The sequence below is a fragment of the Corythoichthys intestinalis genome, chromosome 13 (genome assembly GCF_030265065.1).
Source record: "Corythoichthys intestinalis isolate RoL2023-P3 chromosome 13, ASM3026506v1, whole genome shotgun sequence".
NCBI classification, from domain to species: domain Eukaryota; kingdom Metazoa; phylum Chordata; class Actinopteri; order Syngnathiformes; family Syngnathidae; genus Corythoichthys; species Corythoichthys intestinalis.
Window position 1 is genome coordinate 23967711 of NC_080407.1, and position 23124 is coordinate 23990834.

Sequence of the window (23124 nt, forward strand, 5' to 3'; positions counted from 1 at the left end):
GCGTCCCAATCCGCGCACGAACCTAAGCCGCCCAAAACCGGCCACAGAGGGGATGACCCAAAAGCAACGCCCAGAAACGCCTTCGACAAGGCCCGCCTCAGCAAAGACTTTAAAAAGAATGGACACTGAGATAAGACAGATTTTTTCTGCTCGGAAACATGCAGCCTTGTTTTGGATCCAGAATTGTCCCTCCGTCGTCTGTTTTTGCCTTGTTTTTACCATTGTCGACGAATAAATTGTCAACCTGTTTTTAGTGAGTGTTCTTCAAGCTTTTGAAACATGGAGTCAGTACAAAGGGTTAAAATAAGAGGACGCGCGAGATTCGGCCTTCCCGGCGGGCGCGCGCGGGGCAGCGTCAGCTGAGCGGCACTTGTTTTGGTTGGTGCTGTCCGCGGGTGCGTCTGGGCCGGGGAGGCAAATTTCAACAGTATGTATGTAATAATGTATGTATGTATGACTGATGTTTGGATATATGTTTGCGTGTGTGTGTATGTGTGTCTGTTAGAAAGGAATTCATTTACAAAATATTGTTTTAACAAATCAGTAAACCATTACTTATTACTGGTAATGGGGACTGGAACCGACCGAGAAAATTGGAAAAACTGCGAAATAGGGTCATGCCCCACACCCATTTTAAACATACCTTTTTTTGGTGTATAAGTAATATCAATAAGTGAAATCCTAAAAATGCATATGTTATCATTACAACATTAAAGAATAGTTCGATCCGTAAATAAAATATTATGAATACAAATAACACAAAAAAATAATGTATAACTAATACGTACTGTATATACATTCTCTCATACATGTGTGGGGGTGTATGTAAGTGTAGATAAATACGTAGATGAATATCAAGTGCACATAAATGTTTTTAGAACTCTTTTTCATTCCTAAAACACGATACTTATAACAAGATCAAAAAATCTGTGATGCACTGACTGTGCGCAAGTTGAGTCACAAAGTAGCGAGGGATTACTGTAATAAATACTGTGTAGTGTGTGCGAGTGAAAATGATTCCTCAAATGGTATTATCATCGTATGACAGGTTGTGCAGTATTTTTTTTCTGAAATTGACATGAGCGTAGGCAGGGAGAGAACAGTAAAAGTATAACTTGAACATTGATGTACAGCATGGGGAGCTGTTTTTGAATTAAAATGAATGAAACCCCGTTCATTCATTTTAATTCAAAAACAGAAGTTTTTCCACACAGACTGACTCCATCCTATCAACTACTGTACCACTCCTTAACCTTTCACTTTCCAAACCCCCTCCAAACTATCCAGACTCTCACCTGATCACAACTCTTCTTCAAACACCCTCATTTTGAATGTAGCCAGAGGTGTTAGCGAGCTATCAAACCGTGCGGCAAAATCTAAACCACTCCACTCCACTGTCTAAATCTAATTCCTCATTGGGCGCTATTATACAACCATCATCAAAGTCATCTTCATTTTCGACCTCAAATTCAATATTAGAAAATTTCACTGTTTTGTACAGTAAAAAATAGTTTTGCGCCACGGTAACGCCTCCTTTGTCAACAGTTAATTTTTCTGCTCCAAAAGCACCTTATTCAATGTGACCTTTGTAGCAAGCAAGGTGTCAAGTGGTGACCATGTTATTAACAAAAACATTTTCGACAGATATATAATCTGCCAAGTTACATATACAAATATTTCAGTGTTTTATTTATTCAGGTATTTATTTTGAACATAGATGATATACCAAAACTAACTTACTATGAGAAAAAAAAAAGTCTTGTCGTACAAATACGACTTTACTGTCATGGAACTTTTTTTACGTCTTCATTTTTCTTTATTTGGCCCTCATACTCTGTTGCAACATGTCTCTGTCAACCACAAGTAGTAATAGTAATTTTGAAAAATTGTACATTAATCCCCCCACAAAAAACTCATTTGTGAGCCAGAATTGATTTTTTTTCATGATTAGTATTTTAGCAATATTGAACAATATATTCTAATTTTCCATATTTGTTTGATGACTTTATTTATGAATGATTTGGAATTTTTGGAAATTGGGGTCTGCTGTTTCAAATATTAAATGTGAAAAATGTAGTTTGAAAGGGAAAGTATTGTATCAATAATGCCACTTTGTAATGAAACGGTGAGCCGTATAATATGGATCCAACACAGACAAGGAAGTTTGTGTAGAATTTATTACAAAAAAAACAAGGGAGCACGCAGAACACGCGAGAAAAAATACAAACAAAAAGAAGTGCGAACGGAGTCAGTGGGAGAACCAAGGGAAAGGCGTCAATGGCCAGAAAAATGGAAAAAAACAAAGTAAACAAGTAAGGTAAAACAAACTAATGAAATGGTCCGACACTCGCATATGGTGGCAGGAGTCTTTAAATAATGAGTGCTCCTAATGCGCCTGACAAAGCACACAAACATGACAAACTTGAGAGAGTTCTATCGGCTGAGGTTTAGGCAATAGGGTGGATGTACATCATACAACAATTGGGCAAAGCAAGGCACCAAACGTGCCAATCCTCAACAGGATTTAAAAGGAAGCTCAACGGAATACAATAGTCCTATGTGCAAAAAAATCTGATGAAGCCAGCATGGATGCCAGGCAAAACAGTCATTGGCCTCTGCTCCTCACATTAACACACACGTGTCTCATTATCCGATCCTTCCGAATGAATCCTTGACCACAAACTGAGCAGGAAAAAGGTTTTTCGCCAGTGTGGGTTCTTGTATGTATTTTCAAGGTAATTTTTTGGATGAATCTTCGACCGCAAACTGAGCAGGCAAAAGGTTTTTCGCCAGTGTGGGTTTTTTCATGACTTTGTAAGTGTTGCTTTTGAGAGAATCTTTGACCACAAACTGAGCATGAAAAAGGTTTTTCGCCAGTGTGGGTTCTTGTATGTATTTTCAAGGTAATTTTTTGGATGAATCTTCGACCGCAAACTGAGCAGGCAAAAGGTTTTTCGCCAGTGTGGGTTTTTTCATGACTTTGTAAATTTTGCTTTTTAGAGAATCTTTGACCACAAACTGAGCAGGCAAAAGGTTTTTCGCCAGTGTGGGTTTTTTCGTGACTTTGTAAGTGTTGCTTTTGAGAGAATCTTTGACCACAAACTGAGCATGAAAAAGGTTTGCCACCAGTGTGGGTTCTTATGTGTACTTTAAAGTATTGCTTTCGAGCGAATCTTTGACCACAAACTGAACAGGAAAAAGGTTTTTCACCAGTGTGGGTGCTTGAGTGTATTTTCAAACTATTTTTTTGAATGAATCTTTGACCACAAACTGAGCAGACAAAAGGCTTTTCACCAGTGTGGATCCTCATATGCGTCCGACAAGTATACTTATTAGCAAAGGTTTTCCCACACTGAGAGCATTTGAAGAGTTTGTCGTCACGGTGAGATTTCTTATGACAATCGTCATTGTAAGGTGAGTGTGATGCGGTGGCATTTCTGTCTGATGGAGCGGTGAAAATGTCTGCTTGCAATCCTTCTGTTGAGCTGCTGCCACCTGGAGGCTCCGCCCCTCTGCCGGCCTCACTTAGACCATCTTCACTCTTCAAGGGATCACCAGTAGACCTGGTGATATGCTCCTCCTCTTCCTCCTTTTTCCCATATGGCAGCTCCTCCTCGTCCTTTTTGATTGGAAGTTGCTTGTGTTGACAGGGCTTTGGCTCCTCCTCCTCTTTGATTTGGGGGAGCTCAACATCCTCTTTTACGCTAGAACATGCTGCCTCCTGCCGCTTAGCACCAAGATATTTTCTGAAACCTGCAAGACACAAGAAAACTATTGATATATTTTTTGGACTTCCACCGCGTCGGAAACAAGTACAGTGATCCGTTGCGGTTTCGTGGAATCAGTGCTTACTATATGTACTAATATTATTTTTAAAATTGTACTCATATTTTCGCATCCGTGTTCGTATTTAGGCATTTGTATCGGTAACCACCAAATTCTGATGTCAGATTTTTTTTGCGGTTGCTTGAATACAATTCTCTTTTCGATGACTTTGAATCTTATCTGTGGACTAATTCAGTTTACGGCTACACATCAAAAGCGTTAAAATGACGTCTTGTCGGTCTTGGGGAAAACTAATCGATCCTCTAACGGCGCATGCGCCGAAACAACAAAACTGGCTGACTGCATTGTAGTGCGCTGCGCTAACCTATTAGTTGGAAGCAATGAATCACCTTTAAAGTCACTAATGTGTTTGTCAAATATTTATTGGTTGGATATAAGCATTTGATAGTGTTTTCTATTGTCACTGCACTATTTCTGTGTATGTTGGTGTAATTGTTATTATCTTTATAAAATATTTCTAAAGGATAAAATTCATCATCCAATTACCGTAATTTTCAGACTATAAGGCGCACCTGACTAGAAGCCACCATACACCAAATTTGACACAAAAATGGCATTTGATCTTAGATAACCCACACTGAACTATAAGCAGCAGCTGTCCTCACTGTATTGTGGGGTATTTACACAAAAAAATATTAACTGGTAACACCTTATTTAACAGCGGCATCTTAAGACCAAATGAACCACCATGAAGTTTTGAACCAATCTTCTTGAAGCTTCATTGCTTCAAGAAGATGCATTTGGCCATCTTTGAAGGAGACAGTCAACCCCTGCTGCCACCTGCTGTCAACACTGTTGTTGTTGTCGTCCAACATGTCTCCTCGCATGCATTGAAAGCGACACAGATGTAAATGACAATTAAAATTAATGTTCTGTGTCAGTTTTTTTCTTCAGTTACTCTTCCACTTGTTTCATTAATTGCTAGTTATGTTATTTGGTAACACTTTATTTAACAGTGGTGCCATAAGACTATCAAAAGACTATCACAATTATAGCATGACACTGCCATGAGCATGAATCAGTGCTTAAGACAGATATTATTTTGTGTCATCCGGCAAAATATTGCACTTTTGAATGGATGTAAAGGATCAGAGCTGGACACAAATAGAGTTAGTGACATAATTTGCCAGATGACACTTAATGTCATCATAACGTCATCTTAAACTCTCGGGCAACTTTAAAAAAAAAAAAAAAATTTTTTTTTTTTTCTTTTTTGATACAGTTCGTGGCGTTCAGGTGGGTACAATTAATTGAAAATATTGGACAAATTTTCTTTTGAGTATGTATGATCATCACCAAGTGGGCGTTGTCCTTGTGGATACATAATAATTACTTTGTTTTTTATTACCAAACTAGTCTCTTGCCCTAAACTTTTCTTGAAGAATGACGTATCCACCTTGTGTGATTTAAAAAAAAAAAAAAGAAAAAAAAAATTGAACCACTGGCCTGTTATAGTCCATGACTGCACTAATCTTACTTCATATTATAACGTATTATGTATGTACATGTAGTAGTATACAATAATATTAATGCTACGTATTTTTATTATGTAGATTTTTTAAAGAAGTGTTTTGAATCATGTTGGAAAAGTTCATCCTTTCATTCTTTCGCACTAGATAATGCTTTCAATATTTGACCTCATTGTTTATTTGTGATTTATTACTGTTATTTGTGTTTATTTGTACTTTAAGAATTTAGGTTTTCCAAAATGTTTTTTGTGAGTTAATAAGTGTCAACAAAAATTGAACTGATAGATTAGTAATAAAAATAAATAAATAAATAAAATACATGAAATAACAATATATAAGTGTAAGAATAGGTGACTAACCGTTAAAAAAATCTGCTGACTAATCGGGAAAAAATTTGTCGTTTGTGACGGACCAACTACTAACCCAATAAATCAACAAATAAGCCGCATTGGACTATGAGCTGCAGGATTCAAAAAGAGGGAAAAATGTAGCACCTAAATTGTGAGATCTACCTACCGCCGTTACCCTAACACTGTTGGTTCACACCCTATTATTGCTGTCTTATGAAAGTACTAAATGTTGTTTAATGCCAGAAATTCTTAATGAAAAATGTCTTGGGCGGGAATATAGGTCAGGTGGTCATAATTAAGACCTCCAAATGAGTAAAATTTATGAATTTTCCGCACTTTTGACTTTCTTGATAAAATTAATTAAATTATACTCAGTGGTTCTTCGCTGATTTTATTTTTATAAAACTGATATAAAGGCAGTTAATTATTCAAATTTGGTGAATTTAGCTCAGTTGCGATGGTTAAACAAATATGTTAACATAAGCTTGTTAACGAGGCAGATAACGTGGCTAGTTAAGACGGCTAACTAGTTTCCGCTCTACCGTTAGCCTACTTTTGTAAAGTCTTCCGCCATTGTAAACATCTGTTCAAAATCACATTTTCATAATACAGCCTAAAGTGTGTTTTTTCTCTCTGGCGACTTTCTGTGTTGAGAGAGGGTGGGGATGTGTGTGTGTGTGGGTGTGTACAATGTGTAAATAATGATACATGTCAAACACATGCACTCTGTTTCTCACTCTCGCTCTCCATTCCTTTTCAACTACTTAATATTAATAGTAGTCGTGGAATGTGTTTTACATAAAATCAATTTGATCTATCATAGAATTCACATTCCCCAGACACTGCTCCACGCCTTCAAGTAGGGGGCCGTCCTACACTCCACTTCAATCGGTCGCAGTTATTCTCAAAACACATGCAGTGATCCATAGCCAGATTTAGGTCGAACAAGTATGAAAGCTGTACCGCATACAAACAGAAATGATTGTTTTAGTAGTGATTTGTTCAAGCATTCAAGGTAATTATTATATTTTTCAAACTATGCATGCATTTTGAAACATTGTGAAAAAAATCAATAGGAGAAATTAGCCGGTACAGCATTGGCGTCATAGTTCGCAATATTTACGTAAAATAAATGCTAACTGCGTATTTTTTTTGCTTTTAGTCAAGAATCAAGACCGCTTTACGTCCATATCTATATAGGATTCAGGGATTTAAGCATTTATTCACAAGAATTTTTAACGGAAAAAGCTCTTTGTTTACATAAGGCTGCCGCTCCATTTACTGACTGACAAGCATCATAGTTCGCAATATTTACGTAAAATATATGCTAACTGCACAGTTTTTTTTCCCCTTTATGACAGATATCATTTCGTGTCATCCGGCAAATGATCTCACTTTTGAATGGATGTCAAAGCTACAGTAGTTACATAAATTGCCGGATAAGACCTAATGACATCCGTCATATGTATTCATTAACGCCCATGTTAGTGTCATGTCATAATTATGACGGTCTTACAGCATTCTTATGACACCGCTGTCAAATAAAATGTTACCTCTTAACCCAGTAAATTAACAAATAACTGGACTATAAGTCGCAGGATTCAAATTGAGGGGAAAAAAGTATCGGCTTATAATTAAAAAATTAAAGTACCTGTATTTTGATATCTACCTACCATCATTAGCCTCACACTGTTGTTTCACACTCTATTATTGTACTAAAAATCTTAAAATATAATCCAGACCAATACCAGTACTAATTTTTTTTAATGCCAAGTTTACAAAATTCTTGATGAAAAATGCTTTGGGCGGCAATGTAGGTCAGGTGGTTAAAACTAAGACCTCCTAATGAGTAAAATTGATCAATTTTGTGCACTTTTGACTTTTTTGATAAGATTAATTAAATTCTACTCTGTGGTTCGTAGACGATTTAATTAATAAAAAAAAAAAAAAAAAGATTTGAATGCATTTCATTAATTATTCAATTTTGGTGAAATCAGTTCGGTTCCGTTTTTATGTATAGTATACTCATATTTATTTTACAAATATTACTTAACCCTGTTCACAGTTTCGACAGTGTATTGCGCATAATATATATATATGGCAGAAAACACTCAGGTGACTTGAAGTTCCGCTCTGAGACCCCCAATTTGGCCAACTTTCAAAATTGTCCGATACGCATGTGTGATACATCATTGGAAAGCTTAAAATCTCAATTTTCTGGGGGAAGAAAATTTTTGAACAGGAGGGCATTTTAAAAAAATAAATATTTTGCCATATATATATATACAGTGGTACCTCTACATACGAAGTTAATCCGTTCCAGGACCTTGTTTGTAAGTCGAAATGGTCGTATGTCGAGCAGGATTTTCCCATAGGAATACATTATAATTCCATTAATTCGTTCTACAGCCCAAAAACCTGCACTAAATCCTTAAAAAATACTGCTGGTGCTATTACAAATGGCAATTACACGTAGCAAAACAAATAAATTATAAATCAAAATTGGAATAATATAATAAAAATAATAATAATAATTCCTGTAATAGTGTAACGAATCGGGTTCTAATAAGACGGACGTTTTTTTGTGTACCTGAACGCACCGCGGAGCTGATGTGCCTGGACCGGTGAGCTTGAGTTTCACTTTCACTTTGAATGTTCTCTTGAGAACACCGTCAGTTGCGGCAGACAGCAGGCGTTTTGTGTTGAATAAGTTGTGAAAGAAATGATGAAAACGTGGCGAAGCTGGCGATTTCTTTGGAGATGTTACCACAATAAGAATTGTCAGCTTAACTTATAAAGACTGGCGAACGATGGTCGTCGGAGGACCGTGGAGATGTATTGTTGAGCCATTTCACGGATGCCCACCCCACGCTCATATTTTTCTGTCATTTGCATCTTCATTTAGAAGGTAAGCATCAACTTTTTCCTTGTTTCACCACCTGTACCAACCTTTTCTGAAACCTGTGTTGATTTGTCACACAAGAAAATCCGCCGTGCATTCGTCTGCGGTGCTGCCATTGTCGTCGTATTTCGAGCATGTTGTCGGATGTAGAAACAAATGGCGAGTCAAATTTTACGTCGGATGTCGAAAAGTTCGTGTGTTGAAGCGATCGTATGTAGAGGTACCACTGTATATATATTCAGTGGGGAGAACAAGTATTTGATACACTGCCGATTTTGCTGGTTTTCCCACTTGCAAGCCATGTAGAGGTCTGTAATTTGTATCATAAGTTCTCTTCAACTGTGAGGGACGGAATCTAATACAAAAATCCAGAAAATCACATTGTATAGTTTTTAAATAATAAATTTGTGTTTAACTGCATGAAATAAGTATTTGATAGATTACCAACTAGTAAATATTTCAGCTCTTAATTCTTTTTTAAGAACCCCTCCCGTTCTCCACTCATTACCAGAAGTAACTGCACCTGTTTGAACTTGTTACCTGTACAAAAGACACCTGTTCATATGCTCAAACAAACAAACTCCAACCTCTCCACAATGGCCAAGACCAAAGAGCTGTGTAAGGACATCAGGGATAAAATAATAGACCTGCACAAGGCTGGGATGGGCTACAGGAAAATAAGCAAGCAGCTTGGTGAGAAGGTAACAACTGTTGGAGTGATTATTAGAAAATGGAAGAAGTTCAAGTTGACGGTCAATCTGCCTCGTTCTGGGGCTCCGTGCAAGATCTCACCTCGTGGGGCATCACTGATCATGAGGAAGGTGAGGGATCAGCCCAGAACTACACGGCAGGACCTGGACAATTACCTGAAGAGAGCTGGAACCGCAGTCTCGAAGAAAACCATCAGAAACACATTGCGCCGTCGTGGATTAAAATCCTACAGCGCACGCAAGGTCCCGCTGCTGAAGCCAGTGCATGTCCAGACACGTCTGAAGTTTGCCACTGACCATCTGGATGATCCAGAGGAGCAATGGGAGAAGGTCATGTGGTTGGATGAGACCAAAATTGAACTTTTTGGTCTAAACTCGGCTTTTCGTGTTTGGAGGAAAAAGAAGGATGAGTACAACCCCAAGAACACCATCCCATCATTTTTTGGGGCTGCTTCTCTGCCAAGGGTACAGGACGACTGCACCGTATTGAGGGGAGGATGGATGGGGCTATGTATCGCCAGATCTTGGCTGACAACCTCCTTCCTTCAGTGAGAGCCCTGAAGATGGGTCGTGGCTGGGTCTTCCAGCATGACAACGACCCAAAGCACACAGCCAAGGCAACTAAAGAGTGGCTCCGTAAGAAGCATCTTAAGGTCCTGGAGTGGCCTAGCCAGTCACCAGATCTGAACCCGATAGAAAATCTATGGAGGGAGCTGAAAGTCCGTGTTGCCCGGCAGCAGCCCCAAAACCTGAAGGCTCTGGACAAGATCTGCATGGAGGAGTGGGCCAAAACCCCTGCTGCAGTGTGTGGAGACCTTGTCAAGGACTACAGGAAACGTTTGGCATCTGTAATAGCAAACAAAGGTTTCTGTACCAAATATTAAGTTTGATTTTTGTGATGTATCAAATACTTATTTCATGCAATTAAATGCAAATTTATTATTTAAAAATCATACAACGTGATTTTCTGTTTTTTTGTATTAGATTCCGTCCCTCACAGTTGAATAGAACTTATGATACAAATTACAGACCTCTACATGCTTTGCAAGTGGGAAAACCAGCAAAATCGGCAGTGTATCAAATACTTGTTCTCCCCAGTATATTATATATATATATATATATATATATATATATATATATATATATATATATATATATATATATATATATATATATATATATAAACACAGACAAGGCTGAAAAAGCAGTTTCTGCACTTCCACCTCTCTTTAAAATAAACTGCTGTATTTTAAGCCAAAAGAACAGATTCATGGTGCATTAAGCCCCCGAACTATTTTTTAATTTTCCGTTTTACCCTGGAAACCCTCGTTTACAGACGTTGCGCAACCACTTTTGTTTCAACCTAGCCGTAAAAACAAGGTAAGTAATCGTATTTGCCCTTTTAACAATGGCCACACAGTAACTACTAAAATGACCCTATATCTTCTCTGTTACTGCAACCAACCGCCACACATGCCTTCGCCATTTTGATGAATCAATGTTAACGATTGTCAGGAAGGTTTTTGGATTCGTTTAATAGCCGGTGATTCCTTAGACAAGCAGAAAAACACGCAATAACAGGAGGAATGTACGTAGCGGTAATACGTAAACACGATGAGCTGACGGACAATATGGCGGTACCAGTCAGGGGGGCGGAGTTGTGACGTCACGTGATTGGGGTCAATAGGACCATTTTGAAATTTGGCCAAATTGGGGGTCTCAGAGCAGAACTTAAAGTCACCTGAGTGTTTTCCACCAAATATATAAATATACATCATGTAATTCCTTCAAACAAAGCAAATCATTTACATTGAAGGAAATCTTTCAATCGATGCAGAGGTGAAACCTGATGTTGGCTAACGAGTCCATTGCACGGCTACTAAGTAAGCAACACCACGATGTAAAAGGAATGAAAAATACTATATTAGACTGAAAAACATTTCTGTACTAATGAGGAAAAAGCAATGCTTGGGATGACCTTTGATGTGTACGAACTCTTTTTCTTCCTTAATGGATGGCGACTCTTCCTCCTCGTCCTTGATGCATGCAGACTCCGAGTGCTCAGGATAATGGGCTTGGCTAACATATAGATCTGCAAGACCACAAACAAATCTTGTTTCTTCATTCGCAAACTTGTGTCCCTAAAGTTGATCTCTGCTGGACAAAATTCATCCTTGCCATATTTTGTTTATTCGTGTTTTATTGTCATCTAATCCAGCACAAAAATCATTTCAAAGTGCTTGACATCACATTAACTGCGATTAAAATTTGGAATGCCTTGACAGCACTATTGTTAACATTAAAAATGAATTCTCATCACCGCAATCTGTCATGTACAGTGTACTTGTCATCGAAAGTGAACCAACCTTCTAGTCTGTGAAGAAGAACCTTAGCGTGCATTAGTTTGCACACAGTCGAGTGTCGGTGACGTGGGGGCTCCTCTTTCACTCCACAAAGTTCCTCCGGTCTCGCGGACATTTTCCCACTTGATTTCTGAATGCTGAGACGAAGATTGGCTAATGGCTTTTTTAGACCATAATGGCGGACACGTCGTCGAGAAAAGAGAAGAAATACGGCGAGTCTTAATCTTTTATCTTCTTGATGTCTTTATTTCTTTGATCTCTTTCTCTTATAAAAAGCCAATCCGGGGAGCGGCTGTTGCGAGCGACTCAACATCGCACAGCCAATCACGAGATTAGCGACAAGCAAGTCAAAATCTGCGTAGCCAATCACGAGCGTGGTCCGATTGCGGAAGAGGAGGGCCTTTCATTGTTGTCAAAGCACTTTAAATATTTAAAGATTTACGTTCGTGAATTCGTTAACATATTAGCATGGGTCTCTATCGCCAACGGTAGCTAATGGAGTTGTTTATGTGCATTGTATGTATTTTTTATGCCTTCGCGATGCATATTCAATATTGATGTCGCATGATCTATATTTTTTGCTGTGTACGGTAGTTTTCCATTACGGCCGCTAGATGACAGCCTTCGTCCATTTGTTGTAAGCGAATTCAGTCAAAATGTATGCTTGTTCGTGAATGTGTACACGTCACTGTATTTTCCTGATTAAATTGAAATTTATGATAGTATTTTAGTGTATTCCTATTTTGTTGTATTATTCACAGATTGATGTCATACCTTATGCCCCGTGGAGTTACAATTCCTCATATTTTGCACATCAAGGAAGATTTGGGTGAATATAAGACAAATTAAAGCCATTTGAATTCAGCAGTGGATTCACGTCACCTTTCTACCTGTGCTCCGATCGGAACACCATCCTGTTTACAATTAGTCCTTCCGACGAACTAGCCCTTTAACGTCACCTCAAGAACAGTAACCGTTTTATTTGAATTCTCCTTCCCTTTAAATGTCTCCAAAACCTCATCTGTTCTTATCTGCTTTTAATGTATTGATACTTTATTATTCTAACTATTGTGTCTCTGTCTTCCTCTCTTATGTGATTTTTATACACAAATTTAACTTATAATTCCATGCTTGTTTTATTTTTATATTTTATTGTCATTTTTGTGATTGTGTTTCTATCTTTCCTCTAAAGCAGGGGTCCCCAACCTATTCCACTAAGGCCCACTGTGGGTGCAGGATTTCATTCTTACCAAACAAGATGACAACACTTTTTCCCCAATCTGGTGTTTTACAAGAGCAATCAGTTGATTGCAGTCAGGTGTGGCTTGTTTTAGCAGAAGCCTCATTGGTTCAACTGTCTCTGCTGGATCGGCTGGAACAAAAACCAGGACCCACAGTGGGCCTTGAGGACTGGGTTGGAGACCCCTGCTCTAAAGCATTATTGAGCTTCATGAAAACCGCTAAATAAAACGATTATTATTAAACACATAACTGCTTATGAGCAGTGTTGGGAATAACGCTGTTATAAATAACGCCGTTACTTAACGGCGTTATGTTTTCAGTAACGGGGTAATCTAACTAATTATTTTTTACCGCCGTTACAACGCCGTTATCGTTACTGACGGTCAAAAGCGGTGCATTACTTTGAATAAATTAAAGAAACTACCAGCTGTGGCCACTCTACTCTGCTCTTTTTATTTGTCATCCAAGACTTGGGGTGCGTTCAGGTTCGAGAATAGCGCGCGTGTTTTGTTTTGTGCTTTTTCTTAGCAAAGATATACCACACAGGCAGTGGCGGACTTGGCAATTTGGGGGCCTAAGGCAAACATATCCAGGGGCCCTCTTCATGGGTCAGGGGCTAAAAAGGTGAGAAGGGTGTGGAGAAAATATGTTCCAGTACACTAGCGCTGTCCTGAACGACAAATTTTCTCCTGATTAGTCAGTCGACTAGTTTTACGATTAGTCGACTAATCTAACAATTTTCTTTCTTTTTTTTTTTTTTTTTTTACTAATTTAGCAATGAAATTTTTGTTGACGCTTATTAATTCACAAAACCATTTTGGAACACTTAAATTCTTTATTAAAGTACAAATAATAATGTAAATAACAATAATTAATCACAAATAAACAATGAGGTTAAATGCTGATAGAATTTACTAGTGCAAAAGAACGTAAACAGATTCAGAACTCTGACTTTGCCTTTCCAACATTATTCAAAACAATTATTTAAAAAAATTCTAGCATTATTATAGTATACTCCTATATATAATAGTAGTATAATAATTATAATAATTATTCATTGCCAATCATATTTGTCATAAAAAATGGCATTTGAAAGCTATTCTTAGTGGAGAATCTGTATTCTGTAGTATTTACTCAACATATTATATTAATTCTGAAGTATGTGGGATTAACTCCAGAAAGCGTATTTATATGACGAACATGACGTGCTTTTATTTTGAAATGTTCACCAGAGGTACGTTTGCTAAACCGTTAACCGAAAGCGTTACACACCGTAAAAAAACATTCTTCGTCATTGCTTGTGGTGTCACTAATAGAGTTAATTTTTTTTTCGTTAGCAAATGCTGTTAACCAGCTGTTGAGTGTTATTGTATGACTGATTGGAACTGTACTGCATTGTTTCGCCACAGGGTGTGCTGTTGTGTATTTAATGTTTGGTGTGAAGAAAAAGAAAGTTAAAAGAGGCATTAGCGGCCTGTTCTCAACTTCTCCCTCACTGCACTTTGGCTCTCATGGAGAGCATGTTCACTCATGTGTTCGAAATAAACGAAAGCCGACGTGCAAAGTAGCAAGTGAGCTGTAAAAATAGCGAGCTTAGTCGCATGAAAAACGCAGGAGAGCTAAGTGAAGCTAACAAACAGCTAAGCGGAGCTAAGCGATGCTAAACGGTGCTAAATGAAGCTAAGCGACTTATACTCAGTCCATCGTCATGGAACCGTCCATTGTAGTGCACATGTGTGTGGGGTAGAGATGATATAAATGCAGCATTCAAATGGCTTTCTTTCTGGTTTTGTTATTTATTTGTTTAGTATGCAGACATAATTATACATGACGAATAGTTGGGGGTGCTGCTGGCTCCGGTGGCCCAAGCTCTTGCTCGTTGGGGCAAGGGCAGCTGGTTGGGGGCCCCCAACTAGTTGGGGGCCTACGGCGTTCGCCTACTTCACCTGAATAGTAGATCCGCCTATGCACACATGACGTGCTGGTACGCTGTTTCTTTAATAGCACATATAACTTCAACATTAACACAAACGTACGGCTCTCGGTAGGCCGTGTCTCCAACTCACTCCCTCATCATGTGAGCAAAACAATATTGGCGCCGTGTCCACTTTAGGGTGCCTCGGATAATTCCTCATTAGAATATTATGGCACGTACTTCTTATGACTCCAGGCTGTTTGTCCCTGCTCATTCAATTAGACAATGCTTTCCAAAGCTTGCTAACGTTTCTGTGTTTGCTACACCTGAATGCTAGCCTCGTTCCCATCCCCCACTGTCAGCCAGCAAGAATGCTGCTTCCATCTTGAGGACGACAGACGCTTTGAGGGTGACGGGAGTAGTAGGGGGACGAGGCTACCTAAATGCACCACCTGGATAAATGCGATGGAAGTGATTGTGATTGGCTGAGGGTTAGAGTCATGTGCCATGGTAAGCCAATCAGAGCCGGTGTTTTCACACACAAACCGGAGCAGTGCGTGTGGCAAACACACACACGCAAAACAGAATCAGAGGGATATGATGGCAGAGCATTCAGAGGAAAATTTGTCCTTTACGAGGTGGAGATATAAACACTATTTCAAGTCAAAATACTTGAAGTGCAGTTGGCTATGTCTACTTGACCAGTTGTCTCAGGTTGTGAGAGTTAGATTTAATTTATTGAACTCACTTTATATTGTTTACTGCTGATTGTTATTTTATTATATTGTTTACTGTTTATTTTTGTTGCACTTCAACTGTAGGATAAATCTGTTGCTGGTGAGGTGCAATAAATATTACAAGGTTCTATAACACAACTACCTGTCTGTTCTTCTCTATTCAACTGACTCAAATACTGCTCAGAAAATTTCAAATTCTTTGACATACAACAACTTCTTTTAAAAGTAACGGAAATAGTTAGTTTCCCTGGTAATTAGTTACTTTTACTATAGAGTAATTCAGTTACTAACTCAATTACTTTTTGGAAGAAGTAGTGAGGAACAATAGCTAATTACTTTTTTAAAGTAATCTGCCCAACACTGCTTATGAGTAGGTTGACAAATAGTAAATCCCAGTTTAGAATGTTGGATTGATCAATAGATTAATTTACACGAATGGCATTTTTATTATGATTATTAATCTATCCATATTTGTTGTTTATGGTAAACCTTTTGTGTATGTGTAATTACAATCAAATTTTTCTCATATTGTAACCTTTCATTGTCTTATTTAAAACCATAGCCCTGCATTTGTTCCTCCAAGAGGCCACATCTGACAGCGGTGTCTCTTACAGCTCTGTTCGCAGCACTGTGAATAGATCATTGGATAACATGGACTCAAGTGGGCTTCGAACATCGACCCCATTAAACTTGCATTTGATCACAGGCGCACTGATGAATTCATCTCTGCTTTTACATACGTTTTGTAAGGATGTTTTAGTGTGCTTTTTTGCCAGCGTAATCGATGTGACCAAAGAGGAGTACCTCGTTGGGAGGTAGTGGATGATTGAGCTGTGTTTGTTAGCCTGAATTGAACTGTCACAGCATTGTCAACACATGAAATCGCCCACATATTGAAGCTGTACTCCCACCATCATCCATCTGACAAGGCTTCTCCAAAATATTGATTAAAATCATAAAAGAAAATCATGCCTGGGCCCTGGAGAACTACTCCCAAATCTGCTGTTTCTGTGCCTGGCAAGCAAGCAGCTGAAAGGTTTGTGTCCGTTTGAATATGTCTTATCTGATAGCAGTATAGACAAGTTTCCGGAGCGAAACATGGGCGGTGCCATCTTTGACATTTTCTGCCACAGACTTCCGGTTTAGGCAGAACAACATGAAGTGTGGCTGAAGTAAGTGGTGTTAGACAAATTTAAAATGTAAAATCAAAGCACAGCAACCCACAGAATCATAAAAAATTGTTTCAGCATGACGTAGATGAGGCTACTCAACTTTCTATGCTCTGCATGGTTGTGTCAACTCCTGGAAGTGCCTAGATACAGTACATGGTTAGAAGCAGAATGTTTTGATCAGTGACCAGCTGTTAGAAAAGGGCCAGTGTGGATCGAACTCGCCATACGCCTTAAATCTAATGCAGCAGTAGATAATAAGTTGAAAATGTGGCTCGCTTAAAACTTAAAGGATCCAACTAAAATGTTATCACTTCGTTGATCGTTCGTGGACAAAATTCTAACAGTCTGCGCAGCCTGTGTTAACATGAGGTGGAGATTGATACCCTTGGCACCTGAGTGACCAAAATGAGGCGAAATTACAAATAATACGAGATAGATTATACTTATGATATTATGAGGTCATCACCCATGTGGATCCATATACAGTGCTGCTCGAAAGTTTGTGAACCCCACAGCGATGGTCAGATTTTTTGTAAAAAAAAACTAAAATAACCTTATTAAATGTTAAGTTATACCCAAATCCACAATACTGACATTCCAAATAATGGACTGAAACAAAAGAAATAGTTATATTGTCATTCTTTATTTAACAAAAGTGGTTGATTTAAGAAAAACTCAGATATCATGTGTGCAAAAGTATGTGAACCCCTTCAGTTAATAGGATATTGCGCCTCCTTTTGCAGAGATTACCTCAACCAAACGGTTTCTGTAGTGACTAATCAGCCTCTCACATCTACTTTGGGGGATTTTTGCCCATTCTTCCTTGCAGAACGCAGTCAGTTGAGAGAGGTTTGATGGGCGTCTGGCATGAACTGCTCGCTTCAGGTCCCGCCACAGCATTTCAATGGGATTTAGGTCAGGACTTTGACTGGGCCAGTCCAGAACACGAATCTTCTTCTTTTTCAGCCATTCCTTGGTTGTATTGCTGGAATGCTTTGGATCATTATCATGTTGCATGATCCACCTTCTGCCAAGCTTTAACTTCAAAACAGATGGCGTCAGGTTATGTTCTAGGATTTGACAATATTCCTCAGAATTCATGATTCCCTGGACTATGTGGAGTTGTCCAGGTCCTGAGGATGAAAAGCAAGCCCAGATCTTGACATTCCCACCTCCATGCTTCACTGTTGGGAGAAGGTTCTTTTGGTGGTATGCAGTGTTGACTTTTCGCCAGACATGGCGGTTTTGGTTGTGACCAAACAGTTCAATTTTGCACCTACATCAGTTGATGAAAACTCTTTTTAATTTAGTCTCGACAACACAACTGTTAAAAAAACAAAACAAAAAAACTACTGAATTGATTGATTAGGAAATCAGGTTGAAATAATAGAAAATTCCAAAATGTTGAGGGGGTTCACAAACTTTTGAGCAGCACTGTAAACACAAGCAATATGTCAGTCTTTTATTTATTGCGGATATCGGTCACAATAAAACCTTTGACAACATGATTCCATTTCTTATTTTATTTATAAAAATTTGTGCATGTGCAAAACAGGTCAATAATCCACAATTGATAAAATTATTAGAAAAACATTAACGTATGTGGAGCATACCTCGAACCTTCTATCATCAGTCATCCACAACTTTAGGCAGCACGTGCAAAAAGTTGAATGCACGTAGTCTCGATATATGTCCATCAACGTGGCACAGCAAATTGCCTTCCTTTGCCTAACAGCGTTTCCACCTGTAAACAATGAACTTGGAACACTTGCATTTTGTGTGACTTTTAGTAGATGAGCGTTTCCCATTTCTTTATCGTTGTGTAACTACCGTTTAGCAAAGCTAATGATGTCTCAGCTGTGACACAAAACAGAATTGTAGTCAAACTGAACATCAATCTTACTCAGACATTACATGTACTGATTAGCAGCAGTTACGAAAATAGCTTAGTAGTGAGCATGTGTTGACTTTTGCTTGTGGACAAAAGCAGTCGTGTTTTACCTGAAGGAAGGCTTCATCTTTATTTATGTTATTCCCTGACTAAGAAGATTTTCTTGTTGTTGTATTTAATTCATTTATACAGACAATTCTGAGTGGTATTAAGACAAATGTTTACTTTTTTGCATTCCTGGATGCTTAAGAGACGATTAACAAGTTTGTATTTCTTGTGTATGTTAATATAATTTTTGTTCAAATAATGCAATTTAAATTTGCTCATATAATCCATACATTTATTCTTGAAAATGTTACTTTAGTTTTTAAAAACAAAGGTTTGAATCGAACGGTGGATCACCTGAACCAATACATATGCACACCAGGGAGGTGGAGCCTATCCCAGCTAACTATGGGCAGTAGGCAGGGTACACTCTGAATTGGTTGCCAGCCAGTCGCAGGGCACAATGCAACATATCCATACAATAATACCAACATCAACTGCTGCTATTACATGGAGGAACAGTACAACTCTACCATTAAAGTGACCTGTAAATTATCAGTAATACAGCAGAAGTATGTATGCTGACTTCAGTAATATGAGAGAATATCTGAATTTATTTATAAAACCATTCAAAATAATTGCCATATCCGAAACATTGCTCAAAGTAGATAAAGGTATGAATTTTGAACTGGATGGTTATGAATTTAACTGTTTAACCCTTTAACACCTAAGCCTATTTTGGCCGAATTTGCATGCATTTGATGTTGCCTTTATATTTCAAAGAAAAAATTGTTTACAATGGCCAAATTGGGTCCCTTTTTTCAGGACACCTTGAACTTCATGTCTAAACTGTTGTTTTCTTCACTGACCAATTATAATCCACATTTTGGACCCAAAACGACAAAAAAATCCTAAAATCTTTTTCAAAATTTGTAAATTTGACGTCCCATTGACAACCAAACATGCTCGACCAACCGTTTTGAAGCTTGATAATATTTATTCAACTTGTTAGGATAAACATTCAATAGAAAAAAATAAGATTGAATAGTTTTATGTTTGACAATTCAACACAAACAGCAGGTATGGTCATAGGCGTTTTTGGCCTTTACACATACTATGGTCAAAACAGGCTATATAGTGTGCAAAATAGTGAGAAAAAAATGTGCATATATCATCTAACACAAAAAGGGTTTGGAAGATATCTCTTTGTGAAGTTAGGTGTTGTACCCATCACCTTATCAAAAGTATATACGTGCAATCAAGCTTCTCGCACACATCTACATAAAAATTGAAAAGATTATAGTGAAGAAAAAATATATATAACATTGAAAAAAAGTATTTTAAAAAATATTGACAAGTAGTTCAATTTCTTGGATTTTTCAGGCATGCGACCCAATAGTTTGTTTTTTTTTTTTTTTTTTTGCGCACTCAATAAAGCTTCATCTTGAACAGGTCACGGAGCTGCGTCACACACAACGTCACACAGCCAACTCTTTAGCGTGCTGCTGTCACTTCTACTCGCCGAGACGCCGATTCATCAGAGGAAAACAACGACAAATACGACTCATCTTCTTCCTTGAGTTAATGAAATAATGCATTAGCTTGTGCTAAATGTAGTTTTAGATTCATTCTGCACGTTTCAAAGTCGCTCGCTCAAACCAACCGGTGTTGTGTATTTTTCGGCACGACACCGGCTGCTGCTTGCTTCGCATGCCTCCCTTTCAATAGTTGGCGCCTCGCTCGGAAATATATTAAAAATGATCACATTCGGTTCGTCTTTCCTGACATCACAACGACTCTTGGGATAAGTAGTATTTTGTGCAGCTGTCGCTTTTGAAAAAGGACAAGAAATGATGACAATATGGAGATGGATACATGGTCCATGCAGCGTTTTAATGTATATTTATGAGTGCAATAAAACTATAAAATTCAAATGACATTATCTCCCGTTTTTCTTAGCCGATTGACTTCAAATAAAAACTGGTGTGGACATCAACTTCCGCACTTTCAAACGAGACCAACCAGCAGCACGTGGGTGATGTAATTACTGCGTGACGAAGCTTCAAAGACGATATGCATAAACGCGTCGCTGCCGACACGTTCGGTGTTAAAGGGTTAAACCAAAAGAATAAGAGTGGAGGAGGTGTCACCTTGTATGTGGATAAAAAATTGAACTACAAACTTGTAGAAAGTTGGTTGATAACCTGTTGTAATGTATAACAATTGAATTAGATGATGAAAAAAAGCAAAAATATCATAATCCGCTGTGTATAGTATTAAAACATTCAGGGACTGGATAGGAAAAATGTTTTCAAAAGCCATTCAAAAAGTTGTGGGGATTTCTAATAATATTGATTTCCTCAATCTAAACAAGTACCAATCGGTTGATGAATTTATCAATACCATGTACAGTGTGAGTTTGTATAAAAAAAAATCACCAGACTGAGTCGAATCCCAACCTAAGGCTATACACAGGTCACTTCCTGGAGAGGACTGTGGAGATTTCAGTGTGGTCATAGACCGAAATCGTAGAGAGCCAGCATGGGGCGCCAACTCTGCAGAGGAGAACTGACTGGATGTTTGAGACATGCAATGTGGGCCTGTGTCTCCAGCCAGAGAAGAACTGCCACTGGCAGTTCTACCAAGGCTTCTGAGGAAACAAAGACTAAATGTATATAGTTTTCATTTTATGGCCTGTTTTGCACATTGAGAAGAATAGTTTTTGTAAAATTGGTAAAAAGTAACTGATAAGTTACTTTAAAAGAAACTTAGTTACTTTGATAATAATCAGTAAAGTAACTACATTACTTTTTTGAGGCGTAATCAGTAATTATATTACTTTAATCATGACAACACTGGTTACAACCCTAGTTTTTAGTTTTAATATTATAATTAGGCTTGTTCTGAATAAACGCAAGAGGACGCTAGGCCTGAATAAAAAGTTGTTTATAATGAATAAAATTAACAAGCACAGTGAAATACAAGCCCTTTAAAACTCGAAGCAGAGTCGAGAGATTTTCATCGACGTGGGCCGGAATGATTAAAAAGCACTAACAATTTTTATCATCATTGTCCAATTTGTCTGAAAAAGTATCAGGCCAAAATAAAGAAAAGAGGACTACGAGATTATAGTCGTACTATTAGTAGGAAGAAAAAAAGTCGTCCTGTTACGTAGGGGTAATGTAGCTGAATAAGCAGCCACGTACTTTCTGTAGCACTTTGCCGCCTCCACTAAAGTCAACAATAATGAAAGACTCTCGTGAGGCTGTTTTAGAATCAGTTTCCAAAATAATAAAAGTTATCTTTTAGCTCATCTATATCAAATTATAATGAATGGAAGGATTTTCCTGATGCCTTGTCGGAGCTCCCAGCTAAGGAACATGAACATAAAGTGCGTAGCCACTTATTCAGCTACATTACCCCTACGTAATACTACTTTTTTTCTTGTAGTAACAGTACAACTTTAATTTCGTAGTCCTTTTTTCCCTCCCTTTATTTGGCCCCCAATACTGTTGTAATACAGTGCCTTGCAAAAGTATTCGGCCCCCTTGAATCTTGCAACCTTTCGCCACATTTCAGGCTTCAAACATAAAGATATGAAATTTAATTTTTTTGTCAAGAATCAACAGCAAGTGGGACACAATCGTGAAGTGGAACAACATTTATTGGATAATTTAAACTTTTTTAACAAATAAAAAACTGAAAAGTGGGGCGTGCAATATTATTCAGCCCCTTTACTTTCAGTGCAGCAAACTCACTCCAGAAGTTCAGTGAGGATCTCTGAATGATCCAATGTTGTCCTAAATGACCGATGATGATAAATAGAATCCACCTGTGTGTAATCAAGTCTCCGTATAAATGCACCTGCTCTGTGATAGTCTCAGGGTTCTGTTTAAAGTGCAGAGAGCATTATGAAAACCAAGGAACACACCAGGCAGGTCCGAGATACTGTTGTGGAGAAGTTTAAAACTGGATTTGGATACAAAAAGATTTCCCAAGCTTTAAACATCTCAAGGAGCACTGTGCAAGCCATCATATTGAAATGGAAGGAGCATCAGACCACTGTGAATCTACTAAGACCCGGCCGTCCTTCCAAACTTTCTTCTCAAACAAGGAGAAAACTGATCAGAGATGCAGCCAAGAGGCCCATGATCACTCTGGATGAACTGCAGAGATCTACAGCTGAGGTGGGAGAGTCTGTCCATAGGACAACAATCAGTCATACACTGCACAAATCTGGCCTTTATGGAAGACTGGCAAGAATAAAAGCCATTTCTCAAAGATATCCATAAAAAGTCTCGTTTAAAGTTTGCCACAAGCCACCTGGGAGACACACCAAACATGTGGAAGAAGGTGCTCTGGTCAGATGAAACCAAACTTTTTGGCCACAATGCAAAACGATATGTTTGGCGTAAAAGCAACACAGCTCATCACCCTGAACACACCATCCCCACTGTCAAACATGGTGGTGGCAGCATCATG

General features: G+C 38.3%; 1 protein-coding gene across 1 annotated transcript; it reads right to left on the reverse strand.

Moving 5' to 3' along the window:
• Window positions 1-2196: 2196 nt before the first annotated feature.
• LOC130928068 (gastrula zinc finger protein XlCGF57.1-like) lies at window positions 2197-12684 on the reverse strand. The gene is made up of 4 exons (XM_057854288.1): window positions 12415-12684; window positions 11644-11800; window positions 11256-11369; window positions 2197-3753 (listed from the first exon to the last, which is right to left on the reverse strand). Exons 1-4 carry the CDS (start codon window positions 12493-12495, stop codon window positions 2606-2608), a joined length of 1500 nt encoding a protein of 499 aa, XP_057710271.1. The 5' UTR covers window positions 12496-12684; the 3' UTR covers window positions 2197-2605.
• Window positions 12685-23124: the final 10440 nt, after the last annotated feature.